This window comes from Porites lutea, chromosome 2 (genome assembly GCF_958299795.1).
Source record: "Porites lutea chromosome 2, jaPorLute2.1, whole genome shotgun sequence".
Classification (NCBI taxonomy): Eukaryota; Metazoa; Cnidaria; class Anthozoa; order Scleractinia; family Poritidae; genus Porites; species Porites lutea.
Window position 1 is genome coordinate 38,886,522 of NC_133202.1, and position 25,820 is coordinate 38,912,341.

The 25,820-nt window shown below is 39.2% G+C and overlaps 1 protein-coding gene across 1 annotated transcript in view; it reads right to left on the minus strand.

The window, feature by feature from the left end:
• Nucleotides 1–25,820, minus strand: part of LOC140926174 (protocadherin Fat 4-like) — a 56,337-nt gene that overhangs the window by 16,576 nt on the left and 13,941 nt on the right. The window contains exons 13-45 of the mRNA XM_073375959.1: nt 25,137–25,351; nt 23,508–23,757; nt 22,560–22,846; nt 22,040–22,214; nt 20,967–21,106; nt 19,784–19,966; nt 19,061–19,277; nt 18,186–18,464; nt 17,699–17,818; nt 16,828–17,101; nt 15,561–15,831; nt 15,117–15,224; nt 14,472–14,618; nt 13,167–13,304; nt 12,434–12,553; nt 12,128–12,215; nt 11,277–11,404; nt 10,576–10,797; nt 10,241–10,375; nt 9,968–10,148; nt 9,472–9,599; nt 8,837–9,046; nt 8,631–8,738; nt 7,839–7,958; nt 6,300–7,348; nt 5,488–5,661; nt 4,927–5,071; nt 4,200–4,307; nt 3,599–3,779; nt 1,970–2,155; nt 1,144–1,316; nt 308–464; nt 71–168 (exon numbers count right to left, since the gene is read on the minus strand). Coding sequence (XP_073232060.1) covers nt 71–168; nt 308–464; nt 1,144–1,316; nt 1,970–2,155; nt 3,599–3,779; nt 4,200–4,307; nt 4,927–5,071; nt 5,488–5,661; nt 6,300–7,348; nt 7,839–7,958; nt 8,631–8,738; nt 8,837–9,046; nt 9,472–9,599; nt 9,968–10,148; nt 10,241–10,375; nt 10,576–10,797; nt 11,277–11,404; nt 12,128–12,215; nt 12,434–12,553; nt 13,167–13,304; nt 14,472–14,618; nt 15,117–15,224; nt 15,561–15,831; nt 16,828–17,101; nt 17,699–17,818; nt 18,186–18,464; nt 19,061–19,277; nt 19,784–19,966; nt 20,967–21,106; nt 22,040–22,214; nt 22,560–22,846; nt 23,508–23,757; nt 25,137–25,351 — 6,515 coding nt within the window. The remainder of the gene's footprint in view (nt 1–70; nt 169–307; nt 465–1,143; nt 1,317–1,969; nt 2,156–3,598; nt 3,780–4,199; nt 4,308–4,926; nt 5,072–5,487; nt 5,662–6,299; nt 7,349–7,838; nt 7,959–8,630; nt 8,739–8,836; nt 9,047–9,471; nt 9,600–9,967; nt 10,149–10,240; nt 10,376–10,575; nt 10,798–11,276; nt 11,405–12,127; nt 12,216–12,433; nt 12,554–13,166; nt 13,305–14,471; nt 14,619–15,116; nt 15,225–15,560; nt 15,832–16,827; nt 17,102–17,698; nt 17,819–18,185; nt 18,465–19,060; nt 19,278–19,783; nt 19,967–20,966; nt 21,107–22,039; nt 22,215–22,559; nt 22,847–23,507; nt 23,758–25,136; nt 25,352–25,820) is intronic.

The window sequence follows — 25,820 nt, forward strand, 5'->3', positions numbered from 1 at the left end:
AGGGCTAAGCATACTAAATGCATGCATTCTATTGAAAACGTATTATGACGAAAGTAATTACACAGCTTACCTCTACTGTAAGGACGTACTTAGCCTGGTGTTCACGGTCCAAACTTGATGAAATATTGATATAACCAGTATCCGGGTTTATCAGAAAAGGGAGGGTAACTAAATAAAGAAAAATAAGTTCACATCAACTAAAAACTCATCTTTTCATGCCAAACGAATTATCTTCCCCACTCTAACCTTGTACTTCAGTCATACTCATTGTACTGAGGCATTAGTAAAACATTATCAAATAATATACCTTCGTCCTGTCCAGTTGATTCACAGCCATACAACTCAAGCCTCAGGCAGATTCGTCCGTTCCAATTTTGAGGATGAACTCGCACATAACGTGCATGAAATGCAGGAAGAATTCTGTTGGTTTGAATGCTGTCACCATCATTGTTTCCAGGGAAAACCTTAGAATTAGAGAATTTGATGGTTTTTTAAAGCTAGTAGAGCTAAAAGCAGTCATCTTAGTAATCCTAAGTTGTTATATGGTTCGCTAAGCCGCCTTCACAAATGGAAAAGTTGAAGCGTATCCTGTATTCTGATTGGCTACTTGAGCAGGCAAGACGGTTGTTCTCCTCCCCTCCTTCCGCGCTTCGCGCAAAATGCCGCGTTCGCCTCGCTTGGCTCAATAAAGCACCTGTTATGCAGGCTAATCTAACAGCCATTAGGGATTTCCCGCTTTCTCCTCCATTGTCGCGACTTCGTCTCGGGCCGTAAAAAAGCAAACCAAAAAAACTTGGCTAATATCCAGCTATTATGACCTCAACCTTGGTCAATATAAGGCATATATATTAATTAATACGATACATCTGTCCCAATCAAAATGATTATCAAAATACAGGCTCATTTATTTACAGGTAACGGAAAACGTATGTATTCAGGTCCTAGGATAACGCGGCTCTGTGAAAGACTCCTCCCTGAATCTTCGCACTTGGCTGTTGATGGATTTTTCTTTTTGCTCTTATCTTGGAGAATCGTGTTGTCATTATTGATTCAACTGGAAAAACTTAAACATAGCTTTTTGAATAAAAAGGAAAATTCTGTATTTTATATTCTAACAGAGGTAGAAATGAACAATATAATTACCATTCTATGAAATTCAAAAGAGTTTCCAACTTGACTGTATGATATTTTGTAGCTGCTAACGTAATCATTAGAAGCGGGTCTCCCCTGAGAGGCAATTTGTGTGACTTTTCTCATTCCACCAAGGTCGATCTGCAGATATTGTTGGTCGTTATTATTGGCCGCGCACCATGCACCTAAAACAAAACACAAATTACCAAGCATAAGAATAACCAAGCAAGTCTGAAAGAGCCCAAAAGTGATTAAAGCAGGAAACTGGCAAAACATCCCTCTCGTTTTCGTTTTACACTTGTTGAACATTTCTGTCAAAACGTTTCTGGTAATGCATTAACTGTTTCTTGTGATCCATGCGTAATTACAGGAGACCTCGCTTAATACCAACTGCGGTACCTTAATATAATTTGACTGCTTACAATCCCTTATTTTTTCCGCAAGATCGTAGAGATAGAGCGCTCGAGACTTACGTAAAGAAATACACTTTATTTGAGTGTCAATGTATTTAGCGCTAAAGTACCAATTGAGGACAGACTATTTTTATTTTTCCGTCTCCTACTTTAAACGGGACCGTCATCATTTCCACGCGAAGTTCTAGCAGTTTGCAGTGTAAAGGCAGTTTTAATCAACACTTCTCAGTTATTTTTAAGACCCTGAGTATCGGTCCGGCCCCACGAATCGAACCCACGACATCCCGTTCTGCAGTCAAGCACTCTACCGATGAACTAATCCTGCTGCGGTAAATCCTGCTACACAGACTGCTACGGTAATGGTACTACTACCTTTCGTGAAGATGGGCTTAACAGATAAATGAGGGTATGATATTTCTGAATACCTTTGTATGAAATCCCGAACTGGTTGAACACCTTGTTATTTAGCCTGCCTAGCGTCGGGGAGTAATCCTCGTTTGGGACAGTGTATGTGCTTGTAGCTGTGGTATCACTAGCTTTGACACCACCACTTTCTAGGCCCAAAGGCGATTCACATTCGGTATTTATGGAGACAACTGATTGACCTGGACCTGAAAAAAAAAAGATAGCAAGTCAAATGGAAATTAAAAGTTATTACCGTTTTCCATTAGGGCTGTACGCTTTACACAGAAAAGCAGGTGGCTGAAAAAAGAATAAATACACAAACTATCCAGTGATTCCCCATAGGTAGCAGACTTTCATAGCGCAGGACCTTTAGCAAAAACCTAAGTGCACTTTTTTTAGTCAAAAAGTGCGAAAAACTCACAATGAACTAAAACCGAAAAAACGATTTTCCAAATATTACATACTAGTCTTCAGGTATGAAAAATATGTCATTACTAACTATTTCAAGAAATCTGAATTTTCAAAAATAAAATCCGCAAAGCTTATTACGGTTTATCTATTTTAAAAGCAATAACTCATGAAAAATTAATTAAGGGGAAGGGGACCACAGTGGAGTATGGGATACTTAACAATTATTGAATGAGGCTGACATTATTGGATAAGGATAACACCCTCCTCAATCTCCATAATTCTTCAGGGCCCAGTTGTTCGAAGGCCGATTAGCGCTTAACCCGGGGTTAAATTTAACCCAGGTTTCTTTTTCTGGCGTTCAAAAGCATTTTCTCGGGTAATTTTCTCTGTTATTTTTAGAGCTTCCAATCTTTCAACTTGTAGACAAAAAGAATTAAAACTGAAATGCTTTTAAAACTTTCAAATCTGAATTCAAATCTCGCACTAACCCTGGGTTATCTTAACCCAGCTTTGAACAACTCGGCCCAGGTGATAAGAAGGCCGAATTCAATATTCACTCAAAATAATTCCTGGTTTAAAAACAAGCTAAACCATGATTGCCTCCATCGATGTTAAGTTCATCTTCCATAGTGCACGTTAATCGGCAAATTTGGGAGAAAAAGGGTCGTTCACAGGTCGTTCAGCTTCGCAAATATCCTTCAAAGAGCAGATGTCGTCCTTCGAGTCGTCTTCTTGCTGTTCTTACTATGCTTTTAGCAAAATTTTGCCTATTTCTTCCTGGCGAAACGAGTGAAACGTTTCGCCATGTTTATTCTCACTATACCAAAACAACTCAACCTCGTCGCCAGGTCTTCTCGTTTAACGGTTCAATCATCGGCAACTTTGCTGAACTTTTGACGTCATCGGTTCAATATGGTAAAATTCTATCGAAATATTTTTGATGAATAATAATTGACAATTATTGAATGAAGCTGAGTATGATATGAAGAATAATGCGGATCGAGGAGAATGTTATCCACCTAGGCCAAAGGCCCCCTATACCATCGAATCGATATAATGTTGCTCGCATCGGCGGATTTCAGTAGAAAGGGCGTAATGTTTTGAATGAATATGAATAAGGAAGTCTGAAAACGTCAGCAGGCTTGGTCCATCGTTTGGCAGAATCTCGTGCCAGTCATATATTTTCACATACTTTAATCCTTGTTACTGGCTATCATTGACATTTGTTTTTTTCCTACCTATGTTGGCGTGCGTGATTGCGTACTCAAACAAGGCATTCTGCCCCAGATCTTTATCAAACGCCTGCAATCGACCCACTCCAGTTCCCAGTGGTACTTGTTCCATCACGTTCATTTTGTGAGGTGAAAAAAACTGGAATCGGGGAGCGTTGTCGTTCTCGTCCGTAACATGGACAGTTACCTGAAATTATTTTACAAAGCTGTTACAATTTACGAATCCACTAACCCAACTTAAATTAACAAATGCAAGTCAGTTTCTGCCGCAATTTTGTTGCATATTTCTCATGACAAGAGCCCGCTCTGTAGGATGCCTGGCTCTTTAACACAGTAAGTTCAGCCATCATCATATTACGTGGGTGGCTGTCAGTAAGCAGCGTATAACTTGTGTGACAATCCAGGACCTCCAAGTCCTGGTATTGATTTTAAAAACCCTTTGAAGGGTTAGATTATGGTAAGGTTGTGGACTGAAAACGAAAATGCAGAGCTTTAAGTAGAAATGGGATAACTGCGAGGCTTCCATGAAGCATTCAAGTGTTTCATTCACAATTCATATAAACACATTTTAACATCAAGTACGTTAAATTTCATAACATCTACCTACCGAAGTATAACCACTGAGTGGAGTTTGACCGTTATCCATTGCCTGAATTGTAAGCACGTAGATGTCTCTGGTTTCTCTATCTAGAGAAGTCGCCGTCGAGATTTCTCCCTAAAAGAATGACACACTATTTTCCAGAGAAGAAAAAATAGGATCTTAACAAAGCAAAACCAGGAACAGATTGACATATATTTGCGGGTTTCCTGTTCTTAACAGAAATGCAACGTATTTCCCACGTATTCTATTTAAACTCAGTTTCGGTCACGTTAAGCCTCTTGTCAAAGCCGTTGTGTAGAAGTTGTGTGGCATCCTTTATGATTAAAACTGGAGAAGCTTACGAGGGCTTCGGAAAAATTTTGCACATGTTCCGACACTACCGATTGGAGTATCAAAAATTAGACCTTGTTTTAATTATTGACGCCTCTATTTGATATGATCGCATGCAAATGGAATTTGAAACGACTATTTTTCGTAACGTACAAAAGCTAGTACTGATAGGTTTCGCAAAAAAAATGCTGATGGCGCGAAAACTATGTGGTCTGATATCTATCCAGCACTTACCTACCCTGGGTTCAAAAGGATATTTTTTTCTTATCGATACTGATGGTTCGCGGCGAAGCCGCGTTCAAGAGGCGCGAAGCGCCGAGGAGAGCCTTATCAAACCGTGAGCACGATTTGTTTCATTTTAGGTATTTTGAGAACGGACCTCTAGAGCCAGGGTACCACTTACCGTACTTTTGTTGATTCGAAACACATTATTTGAAGGTACAATTTTGTAGGTCAATATTGCTCCAGGTCTATGCTGTGTAACCGTCACTTGTAGAACTGAGGTACCAGGAGGATTGTTCTCAGTTATGTTGACTTCATAAGAAGACCTTTTAGAAAAACAATGAACATCAACATATAACAAGGAAAACGATTTTCAGTTTGTAGTTGGTCCGTCACTGCTGCAGAGTCGTGTTGCCAAAGGCATATGCGTGTACGCCTTTACCTTCTGTTTGGCATTATTTTGAAACGGCCGCTTAGCACCTCTCTGGAATAGTATATCACGTAATTCACCTCGTGCATGTATTTTTGAAATTACAGAGGGGAAAGGCGGATTCATCCCGCAGTTCAAGAAATTCTAAAGGATACTTATCTGAATAATCAGTCACAGTCAAACGATTTATCGACACGATTTGCAAACTGAATATTAAGTTAATCGCCTATTACATTTATACCATCGTTAATCAAAAATCTATCATCAACTCACCGTACTCTTACTTTCCTATCTAATTCTTACTGTCCTAACCTGTTAAATACAGGGCTATCATCACCCACATCAACAATATTTATGTGAACGGTTGTGTTCGACAAAAGTGGAATGTTCCCTTGATCACGTGCTACCACCTTGAAAAGGTATGAACCATTGGCACTGATTACACCACGTTGGAGGAGATCAATGCGACTGATAGGCTTTTTTACCCTAAGAAAGAAAAGCAAAGACTTGAAAGCAAGGAAGGTAAAAAAAGGTGAAAGCGCACACGAGCCAAAGGCCCAAACGGCCGGAGCTTTGATCAATACGTTGAGCACTCAGCCTTACTGCTGTAAAATCATGCACCATAGTCCCAATAAAGGAATGCGTTATTAAAAGGGATTGAGAAAAATAAGTGAAAAACTCCTATAAAATGGTGAAAATTGAATCTTTGACTTCTCCACAAGATTATCGTTGTTCCAGCAGACGGGAGCAGGGTGAGATCTTTGTGGTGAATTAACCCTTTAAGCACCAGTATCCAAATACAAACTCTCCAGACTGATCTCCATACATTTCCTGCAAGAATTGGTTAAGAGAATTTGGTAGCAGATCAAAGCTTTTCCCATCATGTGATAATTTCATTGATTCTCACAACATTTTCCTTTGATTATGTATTGATTTTGTTGGGAGAAAATTGACTTTGGTCACTCTTGGGATTTAAAGGGTTAAGTGTACAAATAGCAGTTAGAGTGTCAGCTGAGCATAAGGAATGCAGCCAACCAACGAGGAAACTTGACTATCCACGTCGCTAACTAATCATTTAATATACTAGCCATAGATATGTCTTTAGTTAACGCGCATCCTCTTACTTTATGTATCCTTCATTTGCATCAATGTCAAATAAACCATCTTTGGCGTCAGCGATGGAATACACGACTCGTCCATTTTCATTGGTATCCTTATCTTCTGCTACTACAGTCAACACAATCGTTCCCTCTGGTGTCTTGTCCATAACATCTGTTTTATAACCTGCGCTTACGAAATACGGGATATTATCATTTGTGTCTGAAACGACTACGTTTACTGCTACACTAGACTCCAGACCGCCTCCGTCTTGAACACGCACAGTGAATGAATATGTATCCTGCATTTCGCGGTCCAGTTTTCCTGTTGTTGTTACGCTCCCAGTTTTAGAGTGAATTGTAAACTTAGGATGGTTCATGGAGTAGGATATATCTGCGTTTATTCCAAGATCTTGGTCTTTAGCTGTAAGGTTTACTAGAAAACTGCCGACTGGAGAATTCTCTGGTATTGTTACTTTGTACACTAACAAGTCAAATGTGGGTGCGTTATCGTTGATATCTAACAAGGCAACATATACCATACCAAACCCTTCGAGAGGGTAATAACTGCCATCTAAAGCAGACACATTTAGGGAATAATGGCCTTTTAGTTCGCGATCCAAGGTCCCCGATACACGTATGATGCCATCATTCCTTCCGATCTCGAATTTTCCATCAGCTCCAGACAACATCGAGTAGGTAATTTTACCATTCAAGTCAGAATCTGGATCGAAGGCAGAAACTTGAATTACTGAATAACCAACGGATGAATCTTCGCTGATCGACACGTTTTTCGTTGATGGTTCAAATCTAGGAACGTTATCATTCGCGTCTATGACTTGTATTTTGACATGGGCAAAAGACTTACGCCCTGTTCCTCTTTCGTCAACAGCTACAACATAAAAAGAATGGTTTCCGATCTTCTCGTGGTCTAGTGTCGGCGGTGGAAACTTCCTGGTAGAGATCACTCCTGTTATTGGATCAATAATGAATTGATGCCGTTCAGAGCCATTTAAATGAAACTGTATTTCACCAAAAAGACCCAGGTCTGGGTCCTCTGCTTTGATTTCTTGATCCTGCAAAATGAACAAGTAATAAAAATCAAATGAATACGTTAACTGCAGTTGGTGTGCCACTATTGAGTACACACAAAAAAAGGGTTCAAACGTCTTCAAAACCATGAGAACCAATTTTTCCATTGCTATAGAAGTTTATAGTGTTAAATCTGGGAAGAAATGACAAGTTGCACTTGTAAGTGTGGTCTTTTACGAATTACTAAAAGACACTGTGTTAGCATTTACAAGTATTACACATAAAAAGAAGCTTGCTTTTAGTTACTGTTTTTTTGTTTGTTTGTTTGTGACGGCTTCTGGCCTATTTAAGAGCAGTCTGTTCACTCGACACATTTCATTGATAGTCCAAGGCATTTCCCTTGTATTTTTTAATCATATGTTTTTGTCGTTATTGCAGTTGAAAGCCAAGTGAGTGTTCATGCCCAATCCTCCCCATAGTTGTCTCAAAATCGGAATATGAATAAAAAAAGATACCACCAATTCCTGCCCTCACCATATTGACTGTAGTATCGGCTGCTGAGTTTTCTATTATATTCCCAGTGTATGAAGCCTGTGAGAACCGAGGTGGATTATCGTTCCTATCAAGTACTGTTACAAACAATGTAGCAAACGCCTGAAAAAGAAACAAAAGACTGTCAAACTCAAGTCTAAATTAAAGAACGCACAAAATGTGACCAATTTAAAAATTAAAATCATTCAAAACATGCAAAACGTTAACGTAACATACAACATAAATGCTCGAATCCAAACTATTTTCAAATACTCCCCCCCCCCCCCCCCCACTTCTAGTCTACCCCCCGCCCCTTGAGTTTAAAAATGTTAAATAATCGTCCACTCCAAATAAGTGCCTTTCCCACACATCCGCCAAGAAAGAAAAAAATTACTAGGAAAAAATACCAGCACTTAGAGGACTTTAGAGGAATCAGGACTTTGTCAGCTACCTCACATATATTTGGGTTTCGTCTTACATACACGTCACCTTTTAATTTCCTGTCACAGTGCGCATTTACTGGAAATAAAGATAATTTTAATTTAAGGCCCTAAGCTGAAAATCAAAATAGGCACCCCCTCTCTTCAGGTAAGTGCCTCTAGCGATCGAATTGGCGCTCCCTGCCCTCCTTTCAAAAAATTAAACAAGCTCCCTGGGCGCTAATCCAAGAATTCACGGTAAGTTAGATGTTGATCCCAATTAACAAAGACGCTCACAGAAAGTAGCTTCAAAGGAGAAATCTTGTTGCTACCATGTATTGTCAAAGTATTACATCTTGAGTTCAGTGAAATTCACCTTTCTACTCAATGGCACTCCGCCATCCTCAGCCATCACTATCAAAGTGTAGTTATTCTTTTGCTCGCGATCTACATGGCCTTTAATCTGAACTGTACCATACTTATCCTGTAAATAACAAAATGAATTATGTAGTTAGACTAGAATTCCTCAAATACGACAAGTGTCTTGGCCAATTTGCTCATTGTAACAGTACTCTAACCTACCTTTGTCACTGCGGTAAAGACAGACAATGGGTCCCCTCCTGTCACGCTGTAAGTGATTTCAGCATTCTGTCCGCTGTCAGCATCAGTGGCTGTTACATTGATCAACGGAGTCCCCGCGGGCTCGTTTTCATACACAGATACCGTGTAGTTCACTGGATCAAATACTGGATCATTGTCATTTATGTCGCCAATTTCAATATATACTTGCGTCTGAAACGAAAACAAGTGGGGCTTCGTTATTGTGACCACCGATAGGCCATTAAATCCTGGTCGTACTATTGAGCTGGTCGTATTAACGGGGTGGACGTAAGAGGGGTTTCACGGTAATTGGCCATCCAGAGACAATTTTCAAGGCCACCGTATGACACTGTAAGGAATGCACACCGTTCTAATTTGGAAAAATTTAAAGATTGCGCTTTATGAAGTTGGAATATAAGGAGTAACAAAGCCACTTGTTTGCCGCTGGTGAGTCCCCTTGATTTAGGTCTTAGACAATGCAAAATTGTTTACAGACTTATTATTATTATTACTATTTTTTTTTTTCAGTTGATTCAATTGACGGGAAAGATTTGACACGACTAGAAGAGATAAATACGATGTTCGTACTTTCGGTAATCAGTCATTACTGTATTTACCATACTGGCCCTTGAGGGGCTCCCTTGATCTGCTGCACCAATTGTTAGGGTATAAGAAAAGGTTTGCTGCCGTTCAAGATTCTTGTGAGTTCTGATCATCGCTGTGTTTGGATCAAGGGTGAAGTCCCCTGCAATGGAAGCAACTATGTTGGTAAGTAATTATTTTTTCTACGCGATTTCAGCTAATATTCGGGACCTGATTCCTCGAAAGATGATAATGATGATGAGGATGATGAGGATGATGATGATGATGATGATGATGATGATGATGATGATGATGAAATTTCAATAAACACGTTGCTTCATTATCTTCCTAGTTGTTTGACATTCCCGTTTGAAGAGGATTTCTTCACTATTTAAATCGGGCAGCTTCATTCAAGGAAAATAACAAAATGAAACGTTTTGCAAGGGAAAGGGATTAATTCAAAGGTTATTTGTCTTGAATGATTAAGCTTGGCCCGAAGCTCTTCGGGTGGCGTGAAGTCACCAAACTTGCCTTCAGTGTTCCCAGATATCAACTCGTAGACCAGTTGACTGTTGGTTCCTGCGTCTGGGTCCTGAGCCACTGCGGCGATAACGTCACTGTTTGCTTTAGCACCCTCTGATATTTTAACACTGTATCCGCCAGGTGGGAAATAAGGTGTGTTATCGTTTATATCTTTGACAAGAACACGAACCTGCAACAGCAAATCAAGCTCATTAGCAATTATATGATTTCTATTCCCCCTAAACGCTTAGAGTAATACGACACGATTTTCATGATAGTTACCGTTGTAGTACTGCGCAGTACAGGAATGCCATGGTCAGCAGCTTCTATTGTCAGTGTATACACCCCTCTCTCATCAGCATCAACGGATAGACCTGGCGATTCACGGTCAAGATTTTTTCGCGTAGTGATTGCACCCTGAAGAAAAACAGAGCAACAAAAGAAAATACCGAGGGCTGTTAAAACTTTTCATTTTTAAAAGTAAATCACTTGTTACCAAATATCCTCTCGCGCAGTATTTTACAAAAAGCCTTAGGCATGTTCCAATCCTTTCTTCGTCTAAACTGCGTCTAAAACATGTGAAGATAGAAAAGAGCTTTAACAGTTCTAAAACGTACCGTATTGCTGTCAATTTTAAAGACCTGACCCAAGTTTCCACCAGTGATAGAATAGGTAATTCGCTTGCTATCTCCTGCATCTTTGTCGGTGGCATTCACCTTTATAACCAATTTACCGGCCGTGGAGTTTCCTTCAGTCATAGTTACTGTCTCCAAAGAAGAAGCAAACTCAGGAGCATTATCGTTGAGGTCAGCAACGAAAACAGTCACCTCTTTACGGCCCTTTGAGGATTGAAGATAAATCGTAAATGAGAGCTGAGTTTCAGAAGTATTATTGAGGTCAGCTTTGGCTCCTCTTGACATAAAGTGACTCTTAATTAAGTGATCCTTAATTTTCGTTTTAATTTTCTAAGCTAACTATTCGTTATATATAGTGGAGTTTAACTCAGGTCTAGTCTTAGAAAACAGCCGACATTTCGGACGCCACCACTGCTTTCCCCGCGAAATGACGTCTGAGAAACGAGCGTATAAATTCTATACTCAATGATGCGTCACTAGCCAGATCTGGGTAATGCTGATCTGATTGGCTGAAAACTTGCTTCATCCAATCAGAAGCAGTACCGTGATTTGTAGGGTGACGCGTCATCAGTGTGGGATTTCTGCGGTCATTTCTCAGACGTCATTTCGCGGAGAAACCAGTGGTGGTGTCGCGAAAATGTCGCCTGTTTTCTTATTTTGCTCAAATTAAAAGCATTACGCACTTGTCTGTTTGCTGGATCCGATGCCACAGCTGTCATTCGATAAATGGTTTTATCTTCTCTGTCAAGAGGAGATGAGCTTGTCCTGATCTCTCCAGTACTGGCATCCACGGTAAACTTCCCTTCTGATCCTGTGATCATGGCAAAAAACGACAACCACATGGTATTCTCTATTACAACATATTTTGATCACAACAACTCTTTTTCGTCAGTCATTGTTAACTATGACAAGTATTTACACGTGCATTTATCAGTGTCAAACTTCAACAAATTTTATAGAAGAAATTCTAATTTTAGGTCCCTCTTATTTATTTCCTTCTTTCTTCGTTTCTTTCAGCACAATCAAGGTGTCAGATACGTTGTCAAAAATGCAAAAAAAGAAATCGTAACTATTAATAGAGACGCATTTCAATCAGTATACAGTTAACTCTATCTAAGGCACCAAGTGTCCATCAAAGAGTGATGTCCGTCTAATAGAGAGTTAAATAAAGGGAGTAAAGAAAGGCAGGGACCAACTCCGGGCGTCCGTTTTACCAAGGTGCCAGTTAAGAGAGAGTCGACTGTATTCCCTTATGCGTCTTTTAAGTCCACGTCAATTAATTTCTCTTTCGTTTCAGAAATATCACCCACGCTTAGCCTGTTCCAAGCTCCGAGATAGTTGGGTCCGCGAAATTGAGAAGTTGCGAACACGAAAATAATATGAGAGGAAACTCCCGCCACCGCCTCCTTTTATATTTCGCGCGCCTTTCACTTACGCGTCATCCCCAATACCTGAGAGCCTGGAACAGGCTAGCCCATCCTGAGAGTGTCTGTCAGCTGGCTGTCAATTAAAAGGAGATCAGAACCACACCAACCTTCCAGACTGTAAGTTATCTTGGCATTTGAGCCGAGATCTTCATCAGTAGCAGAAACACGCAGAACAAAAAGTCCACCGGGAGAGTTCTGTGAAAGTAATCATGTTATACTACTTAGAAAGTAAATAAAAACAACACAGACAAAACGGAGGATAATTAGCAGATGCATAACGGTGAATTATACCATTTAACATGGTTAATAACAAATTAAAACTCAGTTTTTTTCTCGCGCACATTTTCGCGACTTTCGATTTTTTTTTTTTGAAGAATTCTCAGTTAAACATTAAACATCAGAAAAGTACATACCTCAGTCATATTTGCAGAATATTTAATAGAAGTATTAAATTCAGGATCCCGATCATTGACGTCCTTGAGTCGTATTTCTAACATAACTGAGTTGTTATGGATACTATCTGACACCATTATCTGCAAGCGTAAGATCAGGATTAGAGGGGTCTCAGTTGTCATACTTTGGCCTTGTTTTGACCCTTGGTAGTTATTGGTAGGAAAGTCTAAGATTAAGGACGTGTCCAAAACGCCTGCTGCGCGTGCCTTAAATTTCTGTTCAATACCTGGCCCATGCCTGGCCCAGGTTGTTCAAAAGCAGGATAGTGCCACCCACTGGATAAATTAGAATAGATAAAACACCATTAGGAAACCCAATTGCGTTATCCTCTGCATTGATATTTATCCGGTGGATAGAGTCATCCACCTTTTGAACAGCTTGGGCCCGGTGTGTAGCGAAAGAAGTTGCTGACGTTAAGTATAAAACGTGAATGCTTGAGGGAAATAGAGTATCCTAAATTATATACTTAAAATGCACTGGTCCCATCCTCCCGGCCCTCATATAATAGGGATGACGGTCTTTTTTCCAGGCAACAGGGAAAAAATGATGAAAAGTCTAAATCCAGGTATTACAGGGCGTGTTCAATTCACTGCTTCCTGAAGTTATCATATTACTTTTTTTTCCTGCAATTCATGGAAAAGTTACGGTTGGCAACGCGACAAGGTTTTAATTTATAAAATATGTTCTAGTTACGTTTAGTTTGTAGACGTCCTTCGTCTCTCGATCAAGGAGTTTCGCAACCGTTATGATTCCAAAATATTTCCCGTCATCTTTTACTGTTGTCATATTCAATTGACCTTCTGGATCACCGCTGACAATGCTATATATCAGCTGAAAAAAAAGAAAACTTCAATGAAGTTGCTGTCCCCATATTTTATTAGAATGAAAACTGAAACTAGAGACAAATAAGGTTCCTTTCTGAAAAATGTGTCGCTCCTTCAAAAATGGATACTTTTTTATAGCAAGAAGCAAACCCCGCATTGTTCACTCTTAACATTGTGCCATAACTGAAAGGGAGGCCATGGTAAGTGATTGAGGCTTAGTTTTCTGAGCGGCAAACACTTCAATCTACAACCGACGTAAGTAACAGTAACGGCTTTTAAAATGGTCCACTGTTTACTCTTAACTTTTTGAAGAAATTGCATACCGCAATTCCTAAAATAAAAACCCAACAGCTCATTTAAAATTTTAGGCAAAGGAAGGATGATAAAGGGGACGTTGTTTTTATTATTATTATTATTATTATTATTATTATTATTATTATTATTATTATTATTATTATTATTATTATTATTATTATTATTATTATTACTATTATTATATATATATCTCTGCATAATGGAATTCTTAATTTTATAGAATTTTGAACTTTTATTATTAATTATATCTATTTCCTCTTCTTTTATGTAAGGTTAAGTTACTTCTACTTTTAGAATTTGTAAATGAATCACTTATAATATAAAGGATTGTTTTTGTTCTCTAATGAAGGACGAGCGGTTTGTTTTGTAACGGATGGAATTGTGGATAGTGTTTTGATGAATTAATTAGATTTTTTGTAACAGCAGGTTGGTTGTAAATAGGATTTTAATTGAGGTTTTGTAATAAAGATTCTTTTCTTCTTCTTATTATTATTATTATTATTATTATTATTATTATTATTATTATTATTATTATTATTATTATTATTATTATTATTATTATTATTATTATTATTATTCGTCTTCTTCTTCTTCTTCATTTTTTTATTATTATTTTTTTTTTAACCCACAAAGGTTTTCATTTTTGTTTTTTCCTTCAAAAAATAGAAATTTGTTTTTGGCCGAACCTTAATCAGGAAACATAAACTGACAGCACATGGAGACGTACGAAAGAGCTGACGTAATTAACGGAGAATTGATGATGAAGCCAGTGAAGTCAAGAGTTTTCCAGGTATTCAGAAAATGTCTTAGGTTTAGGGGAAAGCAGCTTTTACCGTAAGCCATTTTACTTAATTATTACCGCAGTATTCTCAGCACTGTCTTTGTCAGTTGCTTCGACCGTGGTAATAGTTGAGCCAACAGGGCTGTCTTCTGAGACTTCACTCTGATAATCACGGAATTGGAAAACTGGCGTGCGGTCATTAACATCCTTCAGTGTGATTGTAACCTAAAATAACAATCAAACATAGTTACTGAAGGTATTATTAGGCTCGGCACAAGCAAGCCGAAAATATTAGGTGGACAATCTGACTAGTTGAAAAGCCCCTTGGGAAAGTCAATAAAGTATGTATGTATGTATGTCATAGAAGGGATTAATATGAAGGGATAGCGACTTAACTGACTTTTGGATAAAGCATGGATAGGCAGCACTTAAAGGAAATCTGTAAAACGTGATTTTTCTCTTTATTTTTCTCTTTATTAGCCTGGCAATTTGTTTCTTCAGAATGCGCGACTTTGTCCAAATTAAAGTAGAAGAAATATGAATAGATTTGTCTATGTATTGTCTAGTATCTTTAAATCGATCAATCTCAGCTGATGTTAAGGTTGATGAAAGTCAGTCGAAACTTAAGTCACGGTAACGTAATGAGTGTTTTAGTAAAATTGTTTATCCTTCTTTGCAAAAAAAGTACAGTTAATAGCTAGATCACATGACAGCTGCCCTTACCGATGTTTCTCCGTAACGTGGAGGATTCCCATTATCGGTAGCTGTAATTCGTAATGTGTAATTTGGTACCAGCTCCCTGTCCAACGGCTTCTGAACTACAATCTTTCCCTAGAAAAAGCAAGGAAAGTTTAAATGCAGAAAAGAATTCGATACCTACTGTTGTTTAGAACGTTTCATAGAAGAAAAAAAAAACGATTAATTGCTACAGGCATTACCAGTACTGACAAGAGAGAAGTAGAGTCTGTATTTTGGATGTAATATAACTGATTAATAGTTGATAATAATTAGAAGTGTATTAGGGCCCTCTTCATTACTCAGGACCAGTTACTAAGTAAAGAGAATTTCGCTACCAATCAGACCTTTCCAACCAGGCCAGCCTGGTGCTAAACAGTATGCGCGATAGTGGCCTATTTCTTTCTCAAACCAGTTATTATAAGCACTTACTGAATGATAGAATATCTTGAATTGTCCCTGCGGATCGCCAGCAGAAATGTTGTAACCGATCTGTGAACCCAATAAAGAGTCTCTCTCGGTTGCCTTAACCTGTATCACGTGACCGCCGATTGTCTCATTCTCCCAGACTTCCACGCTGTACATGGCCTGCTCAAACTTGGGATTGTTATCATTTTCATCCACTAAAGTGATGTTTACATGAAGTGTGGTACTATTAAGTGCCGGGACACCTTGATCCATGGCTACCACATATAGAGTGTAACTATAGGTAAAACCAATAAATCAGTCAAATTTAAATGCACTATCACCCTTTTTATCAGTGGCTTTCGTTCATTTTTGCGAAGAAAATGTTCGGGCCAGATCAGTATACATACGGTTATCGTACAAGATCAAATATAGTTCGAAATAACTCGAGTACTTTAGGGTAGGGGGATACAAACTGATCAGCACCTAAATCAAGTTAAAATGCTGTCCGTTTACAAATCTAAGGCCCAGTTCAGACGTCGTGCTTCTTCCGTGCCGAACTAAATTCAGGAATTAAGTTCGACAAAAGCACGGCAGAAGCACGGCGTCTGAATCAAACTTTTGAATTAAGTTCGACAAGCAATTAAGTTCGACAAGTGCTGCCGTGCTACACGGCTCTGGCACGGCAGCGATTCAAACGTCATGCTTCTGCCGTGCTAAACAAAATTCATAAATTATATTAATGTATTTTGGCGAGATTGCGTTCCCACGGGGAGTTGGGAGAAGAATTGTTACGAGGCATCAGTAAATCCTGAATTTGGTTCGACTCTGGCACGACGTCTGAATCAAAGTTGTTTTCCTGCCGTGCTACAGTCGAACCAAATTACAATTAAGTTCGGCACGGCAGAAGCACGACGTCTCAACTGGGCATAATAGTAGTAAACACGTGAATACAGCAAACGGGAAAGTTAATTTGTACTATGTGACCAAGTTTTCCCTTAACTTGTCATTGACTGTTAATTACTTCTACAAAAAGATTTGTAGTTTCACACTAGTTTTATGCATAAGAATTGTTTTGGACTGTCTTTAGCCGCTCATTTTCCATTTCGGGCAATTCTCAACTTGAATCTGACGTGTCCTGCCGGAAGCGTGAATCTAGATCTCTCTACTGTCGTGAAATCAAACAGGGAGGTAAACCACTAAAATACTGTAAAAGTAGGAGTCAGGAGTTCATAGCTTCTATTGAAAGTCACTCATTCCAAGGCTTTACTGACATACAAGCAAATATACTTACTTTTGCTGCTCTTCAAAGTCCAGTTTTCCCACTGTGGATATCACACCAGTTTGTGCGTTTATTACAAATTTTCCCTCAGGGGAGCTCCCGACATACGTGAGAACTTTGTTACTGCCGACATCAGGGTCATCAGCTATTAAGGTGTAAACAGGTGTGCCGGGAAGAGCTGATTCACTGATAAGAATGGCCAGCGGAATAAAGCGGAACGTCGGAGGATTGTCATTTGCGTCCGTTATGGTGATGTCAACTTCAACACTTCCTGATTTAGAATCACCTAAAAAAAAAACAATGCGTTAACCCCGCTTTCTACTTTCTTTTCTTAGCTTTTTTTTCTGGAGCAGGCTTTGTGTTGGGGCATCGCGGCAGCAGAGGTTTTTACGATTCCCGCTCGAAGAGGGCATTAAAAACGGGATATAACTACCTTCCTTGCCGTCTCGTGGTTTCCCCGCTACTTCACTCGATCCCCCTGCAAATGACCGTGCTGGCAGACTACCTCCTTAGATATTTTAGATACTATATTTAAGATTGCGATATTTATGGCTTATACAGATTTATTTGTCTTGCCTTTTTCGGATCCACATAGCCTAATAGTCATTGTGCTTGCCTTCTTTCCCCACATGCCAACAAATAGCAGGAAAAGATTAACTCGACTTACATGCACAAACGGATTTATAAGTATTTTCTTAGTTGTTGCTCTTTTTGTTTTTGTTTCTTGTTTCTCTTTTTATTCAATCCATTTTTTTCTTTCTTATCCTTTCTTTGCTTTTCATTTCCTTTTTCCTTCTTTTTTTTTTAATCCAACCTTTTTTAAATATAAATTACATCTGCAACTTTTTTTGTTGCTTTCGGCATCGATAAAGGGATGATGCACCTGCACGATCCTGCGCAGTGACTGTCAACTCATAAGTGCTCTTTGTCTCTCGGTCCAATTCCTTAGCAACAGTTATATTCCCAAATGAGTCAATGGCGAACACGCCACCAACATTACCACCTGAAAATAGAAAAAATAAACCGCAACAGTTTGTATCAAGGTATGAAATAAACTTCTTATATTCTGGTGGCTAGTTGTAGAAATGCCCTGTTTTAAGTCATGAAAACAAGGTTCCGTATATTCATGACTGCAGTCCTGTCGCAAAAAAATTGTTCATTAAAAAAATGAATACTGCACTTTCACCAAGCCTGAACGAAACTTTCTGTTATGATTTGAAATAGGCTGGCAGAATATATTAACTACACTGAGGTTTTGTTATATCTAGGTACTATACTATCCCAAATATTTTATAATCACTATTATTGGCGCGAAGAATATCATTCACCGGAATTATATAGATTGTACAGATGTTCGTATAGAGACAGACCTGTGATAGAGTAGACAATCTCTCCAGCGAGTCCTTCATCGTCGTCCACAGCATGAACCATGGTAACCACCGTATTAACTTTGCTGTCCTCCCTAACCTCAGCTAAATAAGTGAATTTGTCAAACCGAGGAGCATTATCATTGACATCAGATACAGTTATATTGACTAGCGCCGTGGAAGACTGGGAGACAGGATATCCGTGATCCTTAGCTGTCACTACCAGAGAGTAGCCGCTGGGATTGGTTTCGCGATCAACCTTTTTCATCACACTTATAACACCTGCAAAAAAAAAAAGTTTTCTCGTTAGTTTAGCTTCCACTTCGATTTGCCGATTTGACTTTTTTTTGTGCTTTATTTTCCTTTTTCGATATTTAAGTTGAAACACTTATGTTCGCGGAAAATCTCATTTTACCCCCAAAAAATTATTAGAGCAATTCCTAGTAGTAAACATTGCAAAATGGCCGATCCCTCAACAAACCACGTGCTCTACTCTATCCACAGATCATAGCGGCTCATGAAATTAGATATTCAGTTGTTTTATATGCATATCTATGCAGACAAAGAAGTGGCCATTTCAATTTTAATAGTCGAAAAACCTTACTTTAGTTTACCTTGCCTCCTCGCCCTCCTTTGCGCATAAGAGCTATACACTTCTCCGCCAACCTAGCCTATCCCTCGCACAAAGTTTGATCCCACTTACCCCAGCCCCCCTTCTGTTCTTTCCTTTTCTACCGTCCTGGAAATTCGAAAAACCACTGACAGGAAACATGTCATTTTTAAGCGCATCCCAACCCGGCGATGTTTTGTATTTAAACTTTACCATCATACAATTAACAGCCTCCTCTTCCAGAAAGCCTCTCAAAAAATGAGCTCACCTGATGTTTCATTGATAGCAAACAACCCGTCACTACGCTTCAGTGTGAATACAAGGTCAGCGTTACTTCCTTCATCTTGGTCAGAGGCCAGCACCCTGACGATGGAAGAACCAGTAGTGGCATTCTCACTGATAGCTACCTTATACACGGCCTTGGTGAACTGGGGAGAGTTGTCATTTTCGTCCACCACTTGAACTTTTATTGATACACTGGAACTCTGTGGGGAGTTTGAACGTTATTTCAGTTTAAGTTATTATGTGTGTGTAAAATTATAATCTTGATATGTGGTCATTTAGAAAAAGGACGATACGAAACGTGCTAGTACCACTTAGTAGGCGCGGTTATATAAGTAGACACCACCATTCTCTCTTGATACAGAAGAAAAGTGTTTCAGTATTTAATACGTTATGTTTCACTTCCCCCCCCCCCCCTTCCCCAAGAAAAAAAAAGGAAAATGGGTGATTGAAATCTACTGTTAGATTTATGCTCAGTGAACTGATCCGCCTTTTCTTTTATTATCAAGACTCTTTCGAGTCAACAACGCATACCACAAATTCCTGGGAGGAATCAAGATTTTCATTAATTTTATTTTTCTTGAAGACGTTTTCCAACTTCGGTCTCTAATTTTGGTTATATGCCAATGGTAGCCAGTATAAACTGCCTAGATGACCGAAAGTGGGCTTGACTCTTTTGACTTTACAAACCGGTATATTTGATACCTACCTTGGCAAATTCACCTCCCCCATCAGTACCCTGTATTGTTAGCTGATATTGAGCCTGCTGTTCTCGATCCAGTGGTTGCGTTGTGTGCAGGACGCTTGTAGATGAATTTACCGCAAACTTGTTGCTATTCACGGTGAAAGAGACTTGACCGTTCTCTCCATAATCAGTATCTTCCACGACAAGCTATACGTAGGAAGAAAGAAATGAAAGTGAAAATTTTACAACTAATTTTCACGCACTGCGTAACTATACACTGTTGCTGATAGTAGCACATGTTTTAAATAACTTTTTTTTCCCATTCCATATGGATTGCTTCTTCTCTTTTGTTTCTTTAAGAAACCTTGGACAGAGCTGACCAAATACAGCCCACATTATTACTTGTAAATGTCACGTTTTATGGGGTGTTTTGGTAGTTAGCATGCGCGACATTTTTGTTAGTGCTGTGCGGATATGGCGAGCAAAAAGTAAAATACACCCAAGTAATATCAATACCAAGAAATTGAAGACCTGAAAATCCTCTCATTAAAGTATCACACCAATACAAAAGAATTAAAATGAAAATCGGCTACTGATGTAATGTGCTCGGATAATCGTCTGTCGTCTTTTCCATGGAGGAAAAATGACGTCACTGAGGGAATCATAAGAAAGCCTCAGATAAAGCTCAGATTATAGCTCGCAGATTCTAAATTATGCGTAAGATGTCATTTTGAAATAATGAGTTACCAAGGAAGTAAGTTTCTGCAGCGCAAGGAACTTATCAAAGTCGAAAAAAAAATGAATTTCATCGTTTGACCATAAACGCTGATCGGGGTATTTCCGACGAAATCAAAGTCGAGACGATCGCCACTGGTGAAGAGACGATCCTAGAGATTAAATCGACGATCAGGTGGCCATTTCAATCAAGTTTGATACCGTTAGTCTTTCAATGAAGGCAAAGACACCGACCAAAAAATATGCTGCACATTCAGAGCTTCTGTTTTGCGTATATATATTTTCTTGTTTCCGTCGTCGTTTTGAGTTTGCGCTGAGCTCGCTAACCGAGCGGTAACCATCGAAACTCAAAACAGTGCTTGATATGCGACGATTTCACTTGAACACCGTCGATTTGATGAAAAACGCGCGACGAAATCGACGCCCACAGCTACCCATAAAGAGGCTCAATTACAGGTTTGTCTGTACTTACACGCACAACACTTTGACCAGCTGGTAAATTCTCCTTAATAGACACCACATAAGAACTTGGAGTTATGACTGGAGTGTTATCGTTCACATCAACGATGTTTATTGTCACTTGTACAGTACTTCGCAAAGCCGGAGATCCCCCTAGAAACGTATCAAGAATGATAGTATTACTAGACAGTTGGAGTAGACTGCGAGCAGTCTCTCGTTAGCTCAAAAATCTCAGAGGGAGTGGGATATGTGAGTATTCGAGTGGCAAAGCAACACGCAGCGAGTTTTGCGAGTGCTCGTACTGGCCTCCGCACAACTCGCTGTACGCGGCTTAAATTCTCCGCTCAAATAATCGCATGTTGCTATCGCTCACAGATTTTCGAGCAAAAGAGACTGACTGCTCGCAGTCTACAGCTGGAGAAGCGCGCACGCGGGAAAAAGGAGTCAAAAGAGATGAAGATAGTCCAGGGGGATGCATGGTATTATACCTACAGGCTTTAACGAGCGCGTAATCATGTTCAATATAAATACCACATTTTCTTTTCATAATGTTTTATCTAGCAGGTAGTTGCTGGCTGGGTTGACTCAAGAGCCATAATGGGTTCTTGGTTGACTACATGGAGATTACAATTAACTAAAAGGTAAAGGTAACGGTCCTTGTTTTACGTTGGTAACTCTTAACAGTACTTCAACTCATCAAGACAAACCTGAGGCCGAAGTTGCGCTCATTTTACCGCCCCCTCCACCCTCTCCCCCCTTCTCTCACCATCACTGCTCCGTTTTACGGGCATTTAAAGCTCCTTAAAGCTACACGGAAAGGAAAGAAGTCGAAACAAGGATTTTAGCTCATCTTGGGAATCGTAATCGGAACCTCCCGCACAAACCACGCACTAACCCACTGTGGGTATGAACAATTTTGTCTTTTAATTGGGATTTGTACAATTTTCTTTTTATTTAAAAAGATTTTATTTTCAAATAAGTCACTTTTTAAAATTGTAATGTAAACAATTGTTTACTCAGTTCTCAAATTAGTCATTTATACCTTCAGCTTCATCGCTAAACAAGCATGTACAAACAAGTGCTTACCGTCCTTGGCCTGAACTCCAAGAATAAAATGATTAATGTTTTCTCTATCTATGTCCCGTGCCACCTTGACTTCTCCATTTCCGCTATTTATAGTGAACGCATTCTGCATGTTTCCACTCACAATACTATAAGATATCTGGCTGTTAGAGCCCTGGTCTGCATCTATAGCCTCAACCTAAATAAGCAAAGTTCATGTTAACTTTTCTGAAGCAAGTTGGGTAAGAGCTATGAGTGCTTCAAGGCGGCGGTCGACGAAAAACCACATATTTTGTAAAGTGCTCTTTTTGGTTGTTTGTTTGTTTGTTTATGTTGACTTTTGCTTATTATCTATTTCATTTTACTTCTAAAATTCACTGTGTTTCTTTAACTTTTAAGTATATTATATGCAAATAGCTTTTTTTTTTAGGGTCCGAACAACATGCAACTTTTTGCGCGCAGCATTGAGACACTAACCTCGTTGTCGTTTTACAAATGTTCAATAGTTCTTTGAGCAGCGCAGTGGCCAATCGAGTTTTCTTACCTTGATTGCAACAAATCCCACATCTGAATGTTCTTTCACATCTACGGTGTAGCTCTCATTCCTGAAAACTGGTGGGTTATCGTTGAAATCCAGGACTTCTATTTCCACCACGGTTGTATTGTGTCGAGGGTGAACTGGATCCAAATCACTTGCCCGCACTTCAAACGTGTAATTCGCCTTAGTTTCTCGATCCAGGTCTCCAATGGCGATTATTTCTCCGCCATTAGATATAGTAAATTGCCCAACGAACTGAGGGGAGCTTGGCATTTCCTGGCCGGTAACGTGACCTGCATAGTTTTAAAAAGAAACTTATAAACCTGCTTGTAAAAATTGTTAATTTAATATTATTGTTTCACCTTTTCAGGGTTACTTAATAAAGTCTCATGCAAGCTAGTTTGAAAATACCGTTTTATCAGGTTCCCTTTCCACCGAAAATAGAAAAAGAAAAGTTATTAGAATTACTATTAGAATCGTAGGTAATTTGAAATCAAGAGTGTCGAAAAATAGGGTTACAATGCAAATATTCAATTAATAAATCAAATTAATTTAAACACGTATCACCCAGAAGCATATCTGAGGCAAAGCTAGTTAAAAGGTGGACGTATAACTTATAATGTATATAAAAGCGTAACAGGAATTTGGTTTCAGTGACTTTTCGAGCGCCAGCCCTTTATTAGATTCGCTCTAACGAACAGCGGCTGATTTAATTTATAAACTCATCTGATTGAACTAGATATTATCCTAACAACCAACCCCCCGCCCCCCGCCCCCCGCCACACCAATTAATTTTCATCGGAACTTCTCTCTTTTATTCATAGGTCTACCTCGACCTACAACGACCTCAAAACTAGCCTTGGCATCAACAATTTAAGACAACCACGGTTAAACATACTAATATGTAACTCAGAATTACAAAAGGAGGTCGCTATATAAATCATCACTACTTACGAGATATCATGTAAGAATGCAGCACTTCGTCGTCAGTAAGGCGCATGCGCCAAATAAGGAGATCGCTGATTAATATATTGCTGTGGTAATTAGGGATGTCATTGTTTGGTTTTCCGACAGTCATTTCTGTGAAATAATCATTGGCACGTGCAATACTCCGCGCTGACTTGGTTGTTGCTATGAGCTGACCATCCTGGAAATATCGTAACCCTGCTGATTGGCTCCAGGTGAACGTCGCATAAAACCACTCCTGTTTGAAATAGGGACGAACTTTAGGCTTAACTAAACACGCCAAGAAACGTCAGAGGGTAAAAGCCTACAGACTACAGAGTGCTCAGCGTCATTTATCCCGATTTCTCAAAACACAAACCCAATACCAGAGCTTCGTCTCTGGCCATCGGGAATTCTTACTTCTTCTGTTTAATCAAAACTATAAAATTATATTTTTCAAGTCGTTATTATGGAAGACAGTGGATACTAACGGGCCGTCAGTAGATCTATCAACCCTATAGAGTCATTTTTTTCCTTAGGCAATCCAGCGTGCAAAGAGAGTAGTGTCCGATAGCCCGGGGCTAGTGGATTTTGCTATCGGGCTAGTGAAATGTGTTTTTAACTTGCCCCACGGGCAAGTGATGTTCTTTGAGGAATTCGAATAACAGAAGAAGTGTGAAATCAATTCTGCTCGACGAAAAGGTTTTGGGGCTAGTTGAAATGATAACTGGGCTAGTAAATTCTAGCTTCAGCTTGTCCGAATGGCAAGCTGTAAAAATGATTTTCTTTGCACCCTGCAATCTCAAGTTATTTCTAGGAACCCAAAAGGGAATTTGCCAAACTAAATCATTAAATACCGTAAACTTCCCCTTATAAGCCCTGGGCTTATACAACTTCGCAAGGGGTTTAATTTTAGGAAGGTTTATAAATGGGGGGCGGGGTATATCCGGGGGGCTTATAACCGGACTAAAATAACCGTTTAAAATCGAGATCCATAGTAGTTCTGATAAAAATGCTTTTTGAATTTCAGACAGAATCCATCAGGAAATTGAGTAATTTCAATTATTAGAGGACAAAAACCTTGTACCAAAATAAGTTAAACAATATCGCATTCTTTTTTACATTTTTCAAGGGCTATAGATATAATTAGTTATCTGCAATAACACCAAAGACTACTTCTCATGGGACCCCAAGAAAATAAATGTCAAATTTCACAAGAATTGTGAAAACACAAGAAAAATTCTGAAAATTTAATTTGTAAGATGTCATTTTGTGAATTTGGACATTTATTTTCTTGGGCCTCACGAGAAACTTTCTTTGGTGTTATTACACATAACTAATTAGATCTATAGCCCTTGAAAAATGTAAAAAAGAACGCCATATTGTTGAAATTATTCTGGTTTTTTGTCCACTGAAAATTAAAATTACTCAATTTCCGTCTTAATCCCTTTTTTAACCTTCAAAACGTCGTAAAAAATAGAATTCATTTCAATACCAGTCAGTGGGGGCTAAGATCGGACGTATTCATTCTTTTTTTGTTTACAGCTAGATGGGCCTATAACTGAGGGGGCTTGTAAGTGAAGGGGGGAGGTTATAAGCGGAAGTTTACGGCGAAGAGAGAAAGACTAGTTTGGCTACCTCTGGTATGTTGTTCACTTGCAGGCTCCATTGTTGGTTTGAAGTCTCTAATATCAGGATAAATTTGCCATCCGCAGACTCACGGTAAAAGTCAAATCCAGTAGCGAAACTGGAATGTCCACCAGATGAAATAATGAAGCGACCAGAGAAGAACTTGATCCAGAACGCTACTGTCAAACCATGAAAGCACTTAGATGGATCGCTAATACAGTCACCTGACAAGGATAAGAGAAACGTTTCAGTAGACGCAAGACAAATCTGATATGTTGGCCTAACTTTGATTCATTCAACATTGTTGGACGTACATCTGGAACGACGCTTCCCCTTGGCGAAATATCACGTTAACCTAAACAACCAATTTGGCGTGCCTCGAGTGAGAAATGTCTACATGCACATTGTTGCTAGGATAAATTCTCGCCTCGTTGTCGTCGTCGGAACATACACTCTTCCGAAAATAACTTCTCTAGACTTGCAGCAGCGCGATTCAATGGTGAGTCTTTCCATGAGTACAGGAGGACGTAGATTTCGTCGCGCGTTTTCCACCAAATCGTTAGGTTTTGAGGCGACTGAAATCATCGCACGTATCAACAGGGGCATATCAACCATTGTCTTCTGTAAAATATCTGTTCGGAGAAGCAAATGTTGCCTAGAATTTTTTATCACCCGAGAACGGCTAAAAATTTT